Source organism: Diorhabda carinulata, chromosome 7 (genome assembly GCF_026250575.1).
Source record: "Diorhabda carinulata isolate Delta chromosome 7, icDioCari1.1, whole genome shotgun sequence".
Classification (NCBI taxonomy): domain Eukaryota; kingdom Metazoa; phylum Arthropoda; class Insecta; order Coleoptera; family Chrysomelidae; genus Diorhabda; species Diorhabda carinulata.
Genome location: NC_079466.1, coordinates 15,411,562 through 15,423,866, shown reverse-complemented (window position 1 = coordinate 15,423,866; position 12,305 = coordinate 15,411,562). Strand labels below are relative to the sequence as shown.

General features: G+C 29.7%; 5 protein-coding genes across 6 annotated transcripts; 2 read left to right on the top strand and 3 right to left on the bottom strand.

The window, feature by feature from the left end:
* The first annotated feature begins 221 nt into the window (after window positions 1-221).
* Window positions 222-2,221, top strand: LOC130896311 (GEL complex subunit OPTI). Of its 2 annotated transcripts, none has more exons than XM_057804317.1 (4): window positions 222-442; window positions 498-601; window positions 675-804; window positions 1,350-2,221. In XM_057804317.1, exons 1-4 carry the CDS (start codon window positions 338-340, stop codon window positions 1,407-1,409), a joined length of 399 nt encoding a protein of 132 aa, XP_057660300.1. In that variant the 5' UTR covers window positions 222-337; the 3' UTR covers window positions 1,410-2,221. The 2 variants fall into 2 exon arrangements, with proteins under 2 accessions (XP_057660300.1, XP_057660301.1); XM_057804318.1 differs by having other exon boundaries at window positions 717-804; window positions 1,350-1,598.
* Window positions 2,222-2,224: 3 nt separating this feature from the next.
* LOC130896310 (uncharacterized protein C16orf52 homolog A) lies at window positions 2,225-4,654 on the bottom strand. Its single transcript, XM_057804316.1, has 3 exons — window positions 4,399-4,654; window positions 4,133-4,345; window positions 2,225-4,062 (listed from the first exon to the last, which is right to left on the bottom strand). The coding sequence occupies exons 1-3, from the start codon at window positions 4,499-4,501 to the stop codon at window positions 3,875-3,877; spliced, it is 504 nt and encodes a 167-aa protein (XP_057660299.1). The 5' UTR covers window positions 4,502-4,654; the 3' UTR covers window positions 2,225-3,874.
* An 18-nt stretch (window positions 4,655-4,672) lies between these two features.
* On the top strand, window positions 4,673-7,367 carry LOC130896307 (eukaryotic translation initiation factor 6). The gene is made up of 5 exons (XM_057804313.1): window positions 4,673-4,884; window positions 4,988-5,249; window positions 5,319-5,495; window positions 6,840-7,021; window positions 7,238-7,367. Exons 1-5 carry the CDS (start codon window positions 4,778-4,780, stop codon window positions 7,245-7,247), a joined length of 738 nt encoding a protein of 245 aa, XP_057660296.1. The 5' UTR covers window positions 4,673-4,777; the 3' UTR covers window positions 7,248-7,367.
* Window positions 7,368-8,948: 1,581 nt separating this feature from the next.
* Window positions 8,949-10,515, bottom strand: LOC130896302 (GPI mannosyltransferase 1). The gene has a single exon (XM_057804299.1). The coding sequence runs from the start codon at window positions 10,513-10,515 to the stop codon at window positions 8,995-8,997; it is 1,521 nt and encodes a 506-aa protein (XP_057660282.1). The 3' UTR covers window positions 8,949-8,994.
* On the bottom strand, window positions 10,148-10,722 carry LOC130896309 (uncharacterized). The gene has a single exon (XM_057804315.1). It carries the CDS (start codon window positions 10,720-10,722, stop codon window positions 10,525-10,527), a length of 198 nt encoding a protein of 65 aa, XP_057660298.1. The 3' UTR covers window positions 10,148-10,524.
* Between the last annotated feature and the right edge of the window lie 1,583 nt (window positions 10,723-12,305).

Here is a 12,305-nt window from a genome sequence, read left to right as displayed (position 1 = left end):
GTTCTCACTAAAGATATTTTCAACCGATTACGTTACCTAAATATCAGCCCAATAGAGATTATTAGCTTTACTTATTCATTAAATGAATAGGTATAGTTTTATGTTTATCTGACAACCAAATATTAAACATTAGGTCTTAAAAATATTTTGAGTGTTAGTATTCTACAACAGGTGTTTAGCGTGGTGAATATTGCCCTTAGTGGCTTACGTTTGGCTAAATTTATTAAAAAAGAAGATTATTTTTATGACAACTTTTCATTATTTGGTATCCACGATTCTTTAATTCCTATTCAGAAATTTAGGTTATTTATCATACATGTAGAATGTATCAAACAAAATGAGTACAAAAACAAAGTTAATCGAAAAAAATGGAACTTCGAAGTCCAATTTACCCTCAGCGTGGTCTAGAGCATTTTCTTCGAATTCAGAATGGCCAGATAAGGTAAAAATATTAGAAACTTATAATGAAGTTAAATGAACTCAATTTTTGTTTTTAGGAAGAATTTTTGGATGTGATTTATTGGTTTAGGCAAGCTTTAGGAATACTATTAGGAATAATTTGGGGACTGATAGCACTTAAAGGATTCTTAGGACTTATGTTGTAAGTTTATACTTAGATTATTCAATGATTTTAAAATATGACTTGAAGACCCTTATTTGAATGTTTTTATTAGATTTGCTGTCATCAATGCTGGTTTAATATATCTTTACTTTAGTAATTTCCAAAATGTTGATGAAGATGAATATGGAGGTGCATGGGAATTAACAAAGGAAGGTTTTATGACATCTTTTGCAGGTTTTTTAGTAAGTACAATTATTTTTGTACACCCTAAATGCATTTAAAAAGTATAAGCCTAGGGAACTAACTTGTACTTGTTTTATTATGAGTTTTATCCATTAAAACACTTTTCCTTTACTGTATGAGCTTCAATAGCAAATACATATATTAACATCTAGTTAGAATTTATCAAACACCAATAAAAGTCTATATTAAAATAGCTATTTCAACTTATAGGCAATATTTTTAGTAACTTTGATGAGAGTTAAAACATGTGTTAATAGCATATTTACCTGTCTAATTGAAAATTTCCAAGAATCCCTAGATACATTATGATTTGTTATGTATTTTTCTATCTCAGAAGAATCATTTAATAAATAAAATGACTTTGTACTAATTTTAATTGATGATTAGCAATCGTTTGCACATAACGAAAGTATTTTTAATGTATGTCATTGTTTATAACTAATGGATCGAATACTTTTGTGTGATAAGTGGCAAGTTTTCATGGTGAGGAAAATGTCAGTTTGAGCACAATTCTTCAGTCTCTTATGAAGCTTTTATGTTTCAGGTAACCTGGATAATAATCTACTCTGGTTTATATTATGATGTAGAAACGATACAATCATAACCCAAGGGTTATTCTTAAATAAATTTCATTCCATTTAAAAAAGAAATTTACATTTTAAATATAAAAATTAATTTTTCTGATTTTATAGTGAAGAGTTAAATCAATCAATAAATTATCCAATACATTTTTTTTAAATTGATATTAATATTCAAGTGTTTAATATAAAATAGTGTATGGAATTGTTAACAATGTTGTCAGTAATGACTAATGACATACAATTTTTTTCTTTACCTTTGTTTCCTAATATAATTCACGATTTGAAAAATATATATAAAACTAAATACATGCGGTAGCTCATTCAGTCTTAAATTATGTAAAAAAAATTTAATGAAACGATTTTTAAGCTAAAATTTCAAAAATTATGGAAAAATGTATTTAGTTTGCTTCCGAATATTTCAAAACTATTAACAAATGAGGAATTGAAAAGGAAGATTCTTAAAGAAAATTAAAAGAAGGAAACTGCCACCCTAAACTCTATTGATGTTGATTGATAAAATGGAGAGATGAATATATAACAAAAATTAAGGAAGAAGATTTTTGAGAGAGTGATGAAAAATTAACGTTTAAACTAATTTTAAGTTTTTATCAAAATATTTAAATTTATGTTTCATACATCGCACATTCTATGAGGTTTATCTCTGTTTTCCAACTTCTGAAACGACTATATAAAAATACTTTTCACTATGCAAATGGAGTAATTGGTTGTCTTTTTCCAATTCACTCCTACCTACTTGTGATATTTCCTCGTAAAACGGTTATGTCCTATGGTATTTGTACTAGATTATAATGGTTAATAAAATAATACTGAGTAATTATTTTTTATAAATCATAGAATCATTTATTCTAAAACGTAAAATACAATATTTACATAAAATAAAGCTTGATTAGAATTTGAATAATCACAGATAAAGATTTCATTGAATTAAAAATAAGGGGGGAAAATAATAACGTAATATGTTAATCTCCAAGCTATTAATGAGTATTGTATAAAATTGATACACATGGTATAGCTATAGGTCTTTCATTGATTGAAATAATGAAAATTATAACCCATCATTTGCATCTGTACATTATACAGACCTTAACCAACAGCTTAGTACTTGATTTTGTTCATTAATAAAAAGATTGTGCACTTCCCCATTATGTGTGTTTGATGGCATTTGAACTACTGTTTTCCTTGGACATGGATTGGTATACGAAGAATAATAGAGTGACCCCCTAGATATACATATCTAATAACTATAATTTTTTTAATGGAGTCATAAAACTAAAGCAGAAAAATTGCAAAATATACAGAAGCCGCCAGACCGAATTAGAGAGAATTTTTACACTTCGTTTATTTTAAAATAAATGTAATTACTTTTTGTTTTCTTCTCTATGGGCATTAGGTAATAAACCATGTTCAAATACTGTTAAAACTTACACTTAAAATTAAAAAACGACCTATTTCAAGTTTTTTATCTAAAAAAATTGTTGCAAAATGTTGAATTTGTCGCTAATATATTTCTCATATAGCTAGAAAGATACATATGTTCCGAAAAAATTGTCAAAATAGAAAAAATATATTCATTTGGAATATTATCGCAACATGCGTGTAATCAAGAATTCAGGAATGGTGATTGCCAATGTTGGCAAAGAGTAACGAGGTACATAAGGAAGAAAATTATACACTATTAGAAGGTACTGAAAAGGTGTTTTGCTGCATATAAATACCATTCAATTATCATAGCTCCAAAAATATGTTTAAAGACAGTCTTTAAATTATTGATGCTCCCTGGTACATGAAGACCTTCTAATTACCACAGTACAAGAAACAATACAACAGAGAAGCCATATGCATTACCAAAGGCTGGAATCACACGTTATTCTCCTACTCCAACCATTGATGCACATGCGAGTTTTTTTTTTCATTTTAGCCTCAAAGTCAACAAAACAACCTATAGAATTGCTAATTGTTATTAAATAAACATTAGAGATAATATTTTGTGGCTCAAGTTTTAACACCACGTAAATCCAAAAAATGCCTTTTTTATTTTTAAATGTCAGTTGATATAGAATCCAAAGATGCACCTCAAGACAACTGAGACAAAAATCTTAAATCCAATCTATGTTTAAAAATTTTCAAAAAAAATGTATTGATAGCTATAAAAAGCAGTTTTTTTGCTTCCTGAAAAATTGTCATATTTGATTTATACAATGTTGGAATTTAAAAGACACAATAGTCCTTTTCACACTCAATATTGAAAAAAATATTTTAAACTACATTTGAATTTTCCTAACGAAAAAATCAATGTCTGTGTTCAATTTGACATGCATTTTGTGGATCACTCTATTTAAAAAAAAGCAGAACAATCCAAGGATTCATATATAGCTGTAATGCCTATGAATTATGGAATCTTTTTCCCCCAAAAATACGAATAGTAAGTTCCAGCAATAATCAATATTGAAAGAATAAAATGTTTATGCTAAAAATGTGGCAGACATACTTTGCCTGCAAATAGCTCTGAAATGACAGTTATCCATAGAGATAAGATAAAAAGAATATATGAGATACCAACTTGATGACTACCAGGTAGTTGATAGGGTTGTCCTCCAATTTCATCTACATGAAAGCCCATTGGGAAAATCACTGCTGCCAAGCAAAATAATACCACTGAAAAATTTATTATAAACAATTTCATACCATATGGTTAATAAGGTGAAAAATTGGTATCAAGACTCACTTGCTGTAAATCCTACCCATCTAGCATATGGTACTACATTTCTATCCCAATGTGAAGAAGCCAGTAGAATAATGGTAGTGGTTATACAAATACATCCAACAAATATACACACTAATGCTAATAACCATTCCGGTTGAAGGTCTGGCGTGAAACATACTTGTGGTCTATTATACAGAGTCATACATGTCCACATTAAACCCAATCTAGTATCTCCTAAAATTTAAATTTTAAGTATATGAAATAAGTTAATTAAATTTTGGTACTACCTCCAACATCTGTAATGATCCAGTCTGGCATAGCCAAGCTAACTATTGCAAATACATCAGCTGCCATAAAAAGTGTTCCTGATATTAAAGTTAATTTGTCCATTTTGCTAGCTTAATTCCTTATATTAAGAAAACAACTAACATTTTTATTTTGTTTAATGGAGATTGACACTTATGATAAACTGACTAGTCTTCTTATTTGAAATGATCTCTCACTTAAGGGCTATCTAACACACTATGTAGCTTTTTAATTATTAAGGTATTCAAACGTCAATTTGTATTTAGAGGTATACTTCTTCTTTTTGTTTTAGTGGTTTAAACGTGCATTTTTTGGAAAAGGATAATTTTTAAAAAATTTTTGTGTTTACATATTTGTAAAATGGCATTACGTGTACAGTTTGAAAATAATAACGAAATAGGTGTTTTTGCAAAACTCACAAATGCTTACTGCCTAGTAGGAATAGGTGGTTCGGAAAATTTTTATAGGTAAACCCTAGGATAACATTGTGCAATACATATTGTCGGCATTGAATTATCACAAAAAGAATAAGGTAAATAAGAAGTTTGTCAACTATTACTTTATTTTCAGTACATTTGAAGGAGAGTTGGGCGAAACTATCCCTGTGGTACACGCTTCACTAGCAGGTTGTAGAATTATTGGAAGAATGTGTGTTGGTAATAAAAATGGTCTGTTGGTTCCAAATTCTACTTTTGATACGGAACTTCAACACATTAGAAACGCACTTCCCGATTCAGTGAAAGTACAAAGAGTAGAAGAAAGATTATCGGCTTTGGGAAATGTGATTACATGTAACGATTATGTTGCATTGGTACATCCAGATTTAGACAGGGTAAGTCTGACAATGGGTAATAAAATTTTAATTTTAGTTCATTTCCAAGTTAATGTTTCTTTTTTTCAGGAAACAGAGGAAATAATAGCAGATACCTTAAAAGTTGAAGTATTCAGACAGACAATTGCCAGTAATGTGTTGGTTGGTTCATATTGTGTTCTTAGTAATCAAGGGGGCTTAGTACATCCCAATACCAGTATAGTTGACCAAGAAGAATTGTCATCATTATTGCAAGTGCCATTAGTGGTAAGTTTTCAATTTAAAACTAATTATTATCATAGACAATATTTTGAACGTAATTGGCTTTTATTTCAATATAATTGTACCTTACCTTACCAATTGGTGCTACAGCTCTTTATGAGCCTTGGCTTCTTTGACAATTTGCCTCCAGACTGCTTTGTTCTTCACCAACATTCCCCTTCCTTCCACATCCATTGTTTGTAAGTCATTGTGAATTTGATCAGTCCATCTGACATGGGGTGTGCCTCTACTGCTGTATATTTTGGCATTCATGATTCTCTCAAGTGTTACTTGTTCTTTGAATGTGACAAACTATTACAACCTTGGATTTTAATGAATCAGACAATGTTTTCATTACCTAATATTTAATTGATATCTCTATTATTTGAGATTCTCCCACCTACTTTGTTCATTGTAATTCCATGGTAATGATGCCGACATCATCTTAAATACTGTTTTAGGTTCTTTAATGACTATGCTCAGCTCTACAGTAGTACTGTAAATAATTAATCAGTTGTGTTACGTGATTCTCTAAACCCATATTAATATTCACTAATTTTTTTGTTTGAAATTTTCTTAATTTATTGATTGATGGCTGTAGTCAAGATTTTGTAAGTGACGTATAATAAAGATATATCTCTATGGAGCAGTCGACTCAACATTATTGTGTTCGACCCATTTTTTAAATAACTACTATTTCATTTCAATTTTTTGACTGTTTAAAGTGGCAATATATTCGCACTAGTGAGATAGGAATGGTGCTTGTGGGAACCACAATGTTATTTTCAAATAAAAATGAGCTTTAATTATGATATAATTGTTTTTGAGTGGTTCCAATCGTGAAAAAAGTACTTTGGAACCATTATAAAAATCTTCCTAGTAAGTTTCCAATTGTGAAAAAGTGTAAGATTAATCTGATCAAAAATATGTGCCTTGCAAGGTGCTAATTATAAAAAAAGTAACTAGAAGGATTCTAATAATGAAATAATTTTCTTGGAAGGTTTTGATTGTGAAAAAAGTGCCTAGTGACTGTCCAAGTATAAAAAAGTGTCTAGGAATGTTCCAATTATAAAAAAGTGTCTAGGAATGTTCCAATTGTGAGAAAAGTGTTTAGGATTTCAATCATTGACAGTCTGAATTTATTTGTTAATAAAAATTATGAACGGTTTGTCTTGTAAATCTCTTAAATGTGTCTTTGTTACCAGAACCTTGTCACAATGTTCTCTTGAAACAAAAATGAGTTTAAATTATGAAATAAAAATTTTTCTTCCATATTATATTCTCATGATTTTTTCATATATTATCATGAAGTTTGAATATACTGTGTACTGGATTTTCTCATTTTTTTAGGCAGGTACAGTAAATAGAGGAAGTGAAGTTGTAGGTGCTGGTTTAGTAGTAAACGATTGGTGCGCTTTTGCTGGTATGGATACAACAGCTACAGAACTCACAGTTATAGAGTCTGTCTTTAGATTTAATGAAGCTGCACCATCCAATATTACATCAAGTATGAGAGCCAGTTTAATTGAAAGGTAATCAAATAATTTTTTATAAGTGTTTTAAAAAGCAAGTTTTTTTCAATTAGTAATTAAAATAGTCGTCTATGAACCACACTCCTAATGAAAACAACAGCTAAAGTTGTGACAAACATAAAATAAATTATAAAATTGAAGTTAACATATTACGATTTATGAAAAATTGTTTATAATTATTTTTCAATAATTTTATTATATATTTTTTTGTTTCAGCATGTCTTGAACTACCTTAAAAGGTTCATAAAAATTATTGAAGTCCCACGTTTTATAATATGTACTAAAAACTTGATACATAATATATATTGTAATTGTAAAAATTGAAAAAAAATCAAACTTTTCTATAGTTTTTGTTTTTCAATTGTCATATGGAATTACCTAAACATTCCTTATATAAGTCAGATATTAACTGTAACAAAATTATTAGAGTAATTAGGATATATCTTATTAATTTTTTGAGTTGCAAATCTAATTTCAAAGTGTTCCAGAATAACACCAACCAACAATGAAAGTTGAATTTTTTAAGTTCAATTTCACTGAATCTGGGTATTTAATGCCCAATATAGGCTTGTTTGGTTTTGTTATCAATGATGTGCAAATTTTATTTTTTATTAATGCCAATTTTATTTTTAAGTTTTTAATTTTCTTGGAATATTTTAATTTCAAGTTTTTTGTTATTAATGGTGGTTCTATAGTCCTTTTAAAACTAAAAAAATTATTTGCCAATTGGGAGGTTATAATTGAGAAAATGCTTAGGGATGTTCCAATTATAAAAAAGTGCGTAGAAAGGTTCCTACCGTAGACTTTGTAATTAAGTTGAAAAGAATAGTAGTACTGATCACAAAATATGTGCTTTGCAAGGTATCAATCATAAAAAAAGTATCTAGGAGGATTTTAATAGTGAAATAAGTGTCTTGATAGGTCCCAATTGTGAAAAAATATCTAGGAAGTTACAATTATAAACAAAATGCTTAAGAAGATACCTATGGTGAATAACCGTATCTAGAAAGGCTGTCAATTAGAAAATTAGTGTATTGAATGATGGAAAAAGTGTTTTGTAATGATTACAACCATTCCTAATTCTCTTTGTGTGCCTAGGGATTTTCCAATTATCAAAAAGTGTGTAGGTAAGTTTCCATTGTGAAAAAAAAATAGAGAAAGGTTCCAATTATAAAAAAAGTGCCTAGGAAGGTTCCAATTATGAAAAATACTATCTAGTCCAATCATAAATAAGTATCTTGGAAGGCTCCAGTTATGAGAAAAAGATGGTAGGGAAGCTTCTAGTCACAAGAAAAAAGTCTAGGAACGTTCCAATTGAGAAAAAAGAATCTAGGAGGATTCCAATCATAAAATGATGATTATGTATCGCATTGTCAAAATATGATAGGGAAGGTTCCATTTATAAGAAAATTGCTTAGAAAACATAAATTAGTATAAAAAAGTTAAAGAAGGTTCAAATTAACAAATGAAATCAGAAATATAAAATATGATACAGAAGAGCAAAAATTTTATAGATACACAAGCACTTTCCCTATATATATCTTATTAAGAAATATTTTTGTTTAATATCATTTATATTTGAAATAAGTGAGAAATTCTTGTTCCTTATAATTTTTTCTTCAATATACTGCTACTGTGTCTAGAGATGTACCAGTTATCAAAAAGTGTGTAAGAAGGTTCCCATTGGGATCAATTATTAAAAAAATGTCAAAGAAGGTTCAAATTAACAAAAAGTGCAATATCTCACCGTTAATAGTTACATAAGCACATATCTTATTAAGAAAGATTTTTGTTTTAATATCATTTATATTGGAAGTATGTGTAAAATTCTCATGTTTTGTATATTTTTTTCTTGAATATGTGAAAATTTCCCACAAAAAAGTGTACAGTACAAACAAGGTATTAATAGTTGTTTTAAAATGAAAAATTGAAGTGTTTTATATTTTTATTACTATCAATAATTACAACTATTCCTAATTCCCTTTTTCATTGAGGGGCATAAAGTACATGATGAGTCTACCTAATATAGCGATATTGGCACAGAAAAACGATACACTTTGTAACCAGATATACAAGAAAGTATTTTGACCTTGGAATTCCAACAAATAAGCTGGTAATAACCAGACACCTTGAGCAATATACCACACACATAGAAGTGCGAATCCCATCAGTTTAGTCATTCTTATTTGCCACAAACAAAGAGGCAGAACTGCCATAATCCATACAAAGTATTGAGACGTCAGAACGCTGTTATAAATTACCATAACAATAGTCTGTAGAAGTATAGAAAAATTCAAAGTGAATCTGTTCAGACCATATCTAATTGAAAAAACTGATATAAGCACTAATTGGGGTAATAACATTAATGCTTTTTGCCATAACCCAATATTCTTTACCCAAGCAGTTAAATACTGTAAATAAAAGTATAAAGAAAAATTGTGCTTTGGATCCTTTCTTATAAAATGGTACAAATATGTTTCCTTTAAAAAAGTGTATCCAAATAAGTAATAAAAATACAGCGTTAAAAATGACAGTGATAAGAGACAACCAGTTATCAATTTAAACTGATCCAAATTAGGTATCAGATAAAACAAATATTCTTTTCTGAATATTGTTTTTCTTTCCTTTCTAATACTATTCAGAGATAATTTATTTTGAGCAACGGTATTCTCAATGTTTTTCAGCGTTTTTAAATTCGAGGAGTTATCAATAGCAAATTGCGATGCTTTAGGTCTTCTACGATCTTCTGCAGTATAAAACGAGAACTTACTCAAATACATAAAGTATGTTAAGCTGTATATTATAGGATAAAGTCTAAAGTGAATTGATATGCCATGTACTATACCAGCTAAAAAGGCGTACCGTTTACATTGTAGAAAATAAAGTGTTAAAAGAACTAGAAAACCTGCTAGGCTATCGCAATTGCCTCTTGTTCCAATTGCTATAGTCATTGGATTATACAACCAAGCTAACATAGCAATATCACCTTTTAAATCTATAGAATTCTTTGATTTAAGTTCCGCTGAGGTAACATTTAAATATTGTTTATTAGACTGCCGAAGTTTTTTCCTTGTTTTCGTATTTGATTTTTTGAATTTATTCTCTTCTAATATTAATTTTTTCGACTTTTTCTGTTTGTAAGAATCATATTCTGTTACTGTGTTTTTTACAATGGATCGAATTAAAAGTGCCACTAAAATATCAGTACAGCAAAACAGCAATTTACCAAAACTGTTGTGAAGTATAATATTAGGAGATAAAAGTATTGCTACTAAAGGACTGTAACGATAAGTATGTCTATCATAAGGAGAATTGCCATCTAAATAATGTCTAGCAGCATCTGTAAAAACTTTATAATCGATATCTGTGTATTTTACTTTTGAAAATTCATCATGGTGTATGCTATAACTTACCAATAGTATTCTTATGAATACAGATATAACTAAATGTTTTTTATAATCAATATTTACAAAATTTTCCCATAATGTTGTCATTTTTTATGACTAAATTCTGGTTTTTAAAGATGCTGCCGCCTTTTGTAAACAGTTTTTAAAGTCCATAAATTCCTTTTTGCAATCATTCATATTAACATTGTCTTTTTTTAATACACATGTTGCATATTGTGCAGCGTCTTTTCCACACTTTGATAACAAAAGAGGATACTTCCTATAACGTTGTCGAGCTAAATGAACAGATTCCATGTTCTAATTTTTACTAAATCTTGATTTATGAGTTCTTCTGAGCTCTTCAATATTTGGTATATCCTTATTAAAGAAAATATCGTAGATCGGTTTGGAAAAGAAACATAACAACGCAATACTAGTGGTAGTAACAACAAACACCCTCGGATATTTATAAATTAATCCACGATCTTTAGCTCTGATCCTTGCCCTAATATCACTCATTTTGTTGATTTTTCTTTTGTATCTATACCCTCACAAACGTAACTTCTATCTTTCCACTTTTTACAGCAAGTTCTCATATCTTCTATAATCATGCGGCAAGCGTCTTCCTGAAACTTGTTCTCTAAAAAATATATATCAATTATGTAATAAAAAAATCTTATTTCAGTACAATTACCTCTAAGACATACTTGAATTTTACAAGCAAATGGCTTACAAGGGTCTTTAGTTGACATTAATCATATATACCAAAATCTTAATTACTTTATAAATTGAAACGGAAAATTATGATTTTGACAACGAAATAATTTTGGTATGGAGTGTATTTCCCCCTGTCTTATGACTTAATATTCTTGACATTTGACAGTACATATTATAGTTGGTTCATTAAAGGAGGAGTTAATTTTTTATTTTCCGATTTCAGTCCTTTACCAACATAAAAATAAAAATAAAAAAAATGAATAATTTTATGTTGATAGTATATTATAGTGTATATATATAATTATCGTCTTCATATGCTACCGTTTTGTATCATTTAATTAAGTTTCATCGTTCATCAAATAAGCGCAATTTTACAACGGTAAAACTGGTAAATAAACTAAATTTTACCTTATGGATTCCTCCCAAGGAGCCGTTGTCCTTGATGAGGGGGCCTAATGGCGGAAATCACCGGGCGTTCATATGTGGGCAAAAAACACTTTTTTATGGGCTTATCCAAGACGGATGTAATTGTGCCGAAAGATGAATGATATTTGAGCGCAAATCAGATATAGTGAACAATGTCTGCGGAAACTTTGAAAAATTCTAAAGGTCCTTCAACAGAAGTGACCATGACAAATCCTTTTCACCACAAGGGCTCTGAGCAAACGAGGATCACGGAACCCACTAAACCCATTCATCGATTTCTACCGACTCTAACCGGTTTTTTGATAAGGCCCGGTTCAAGCGCTGCAACATTAGTGGTGCTGGAAAAAAAAGAGAAGGAAAGTCATGGTTGCCTCGACCTCCAAACCTCATCCACCTAAGGCTTCCAGCCCAGAGGTCTAGATAAAGCCTATTGAGAGGCCAATAACCTCTGGCTCTACGCTTATCAAATAACTAGTTACGACTTTACGACTCTAAGCGCCGTAAAACTGCACCTGCAGTAGGTCCTAGTGCTAGCTACGCGAAATCAGAGAGACGGTCAAATCCGAAGCTGGCCGTGAGTCGAACAAGACAACTTGATAGCGGTTTGACAGAAAAACAGCTGCTGAATTTCATTGCGCGGTGATAGCAATAATAAGAAAGTTGCTTCTTTTTGCATGTCACAGTTGAGCTGGTTTTAACTTTTTATTGTTTAAGAAATGTCTATAAACAAAAAAATAATTAGCATTAGCATTAAG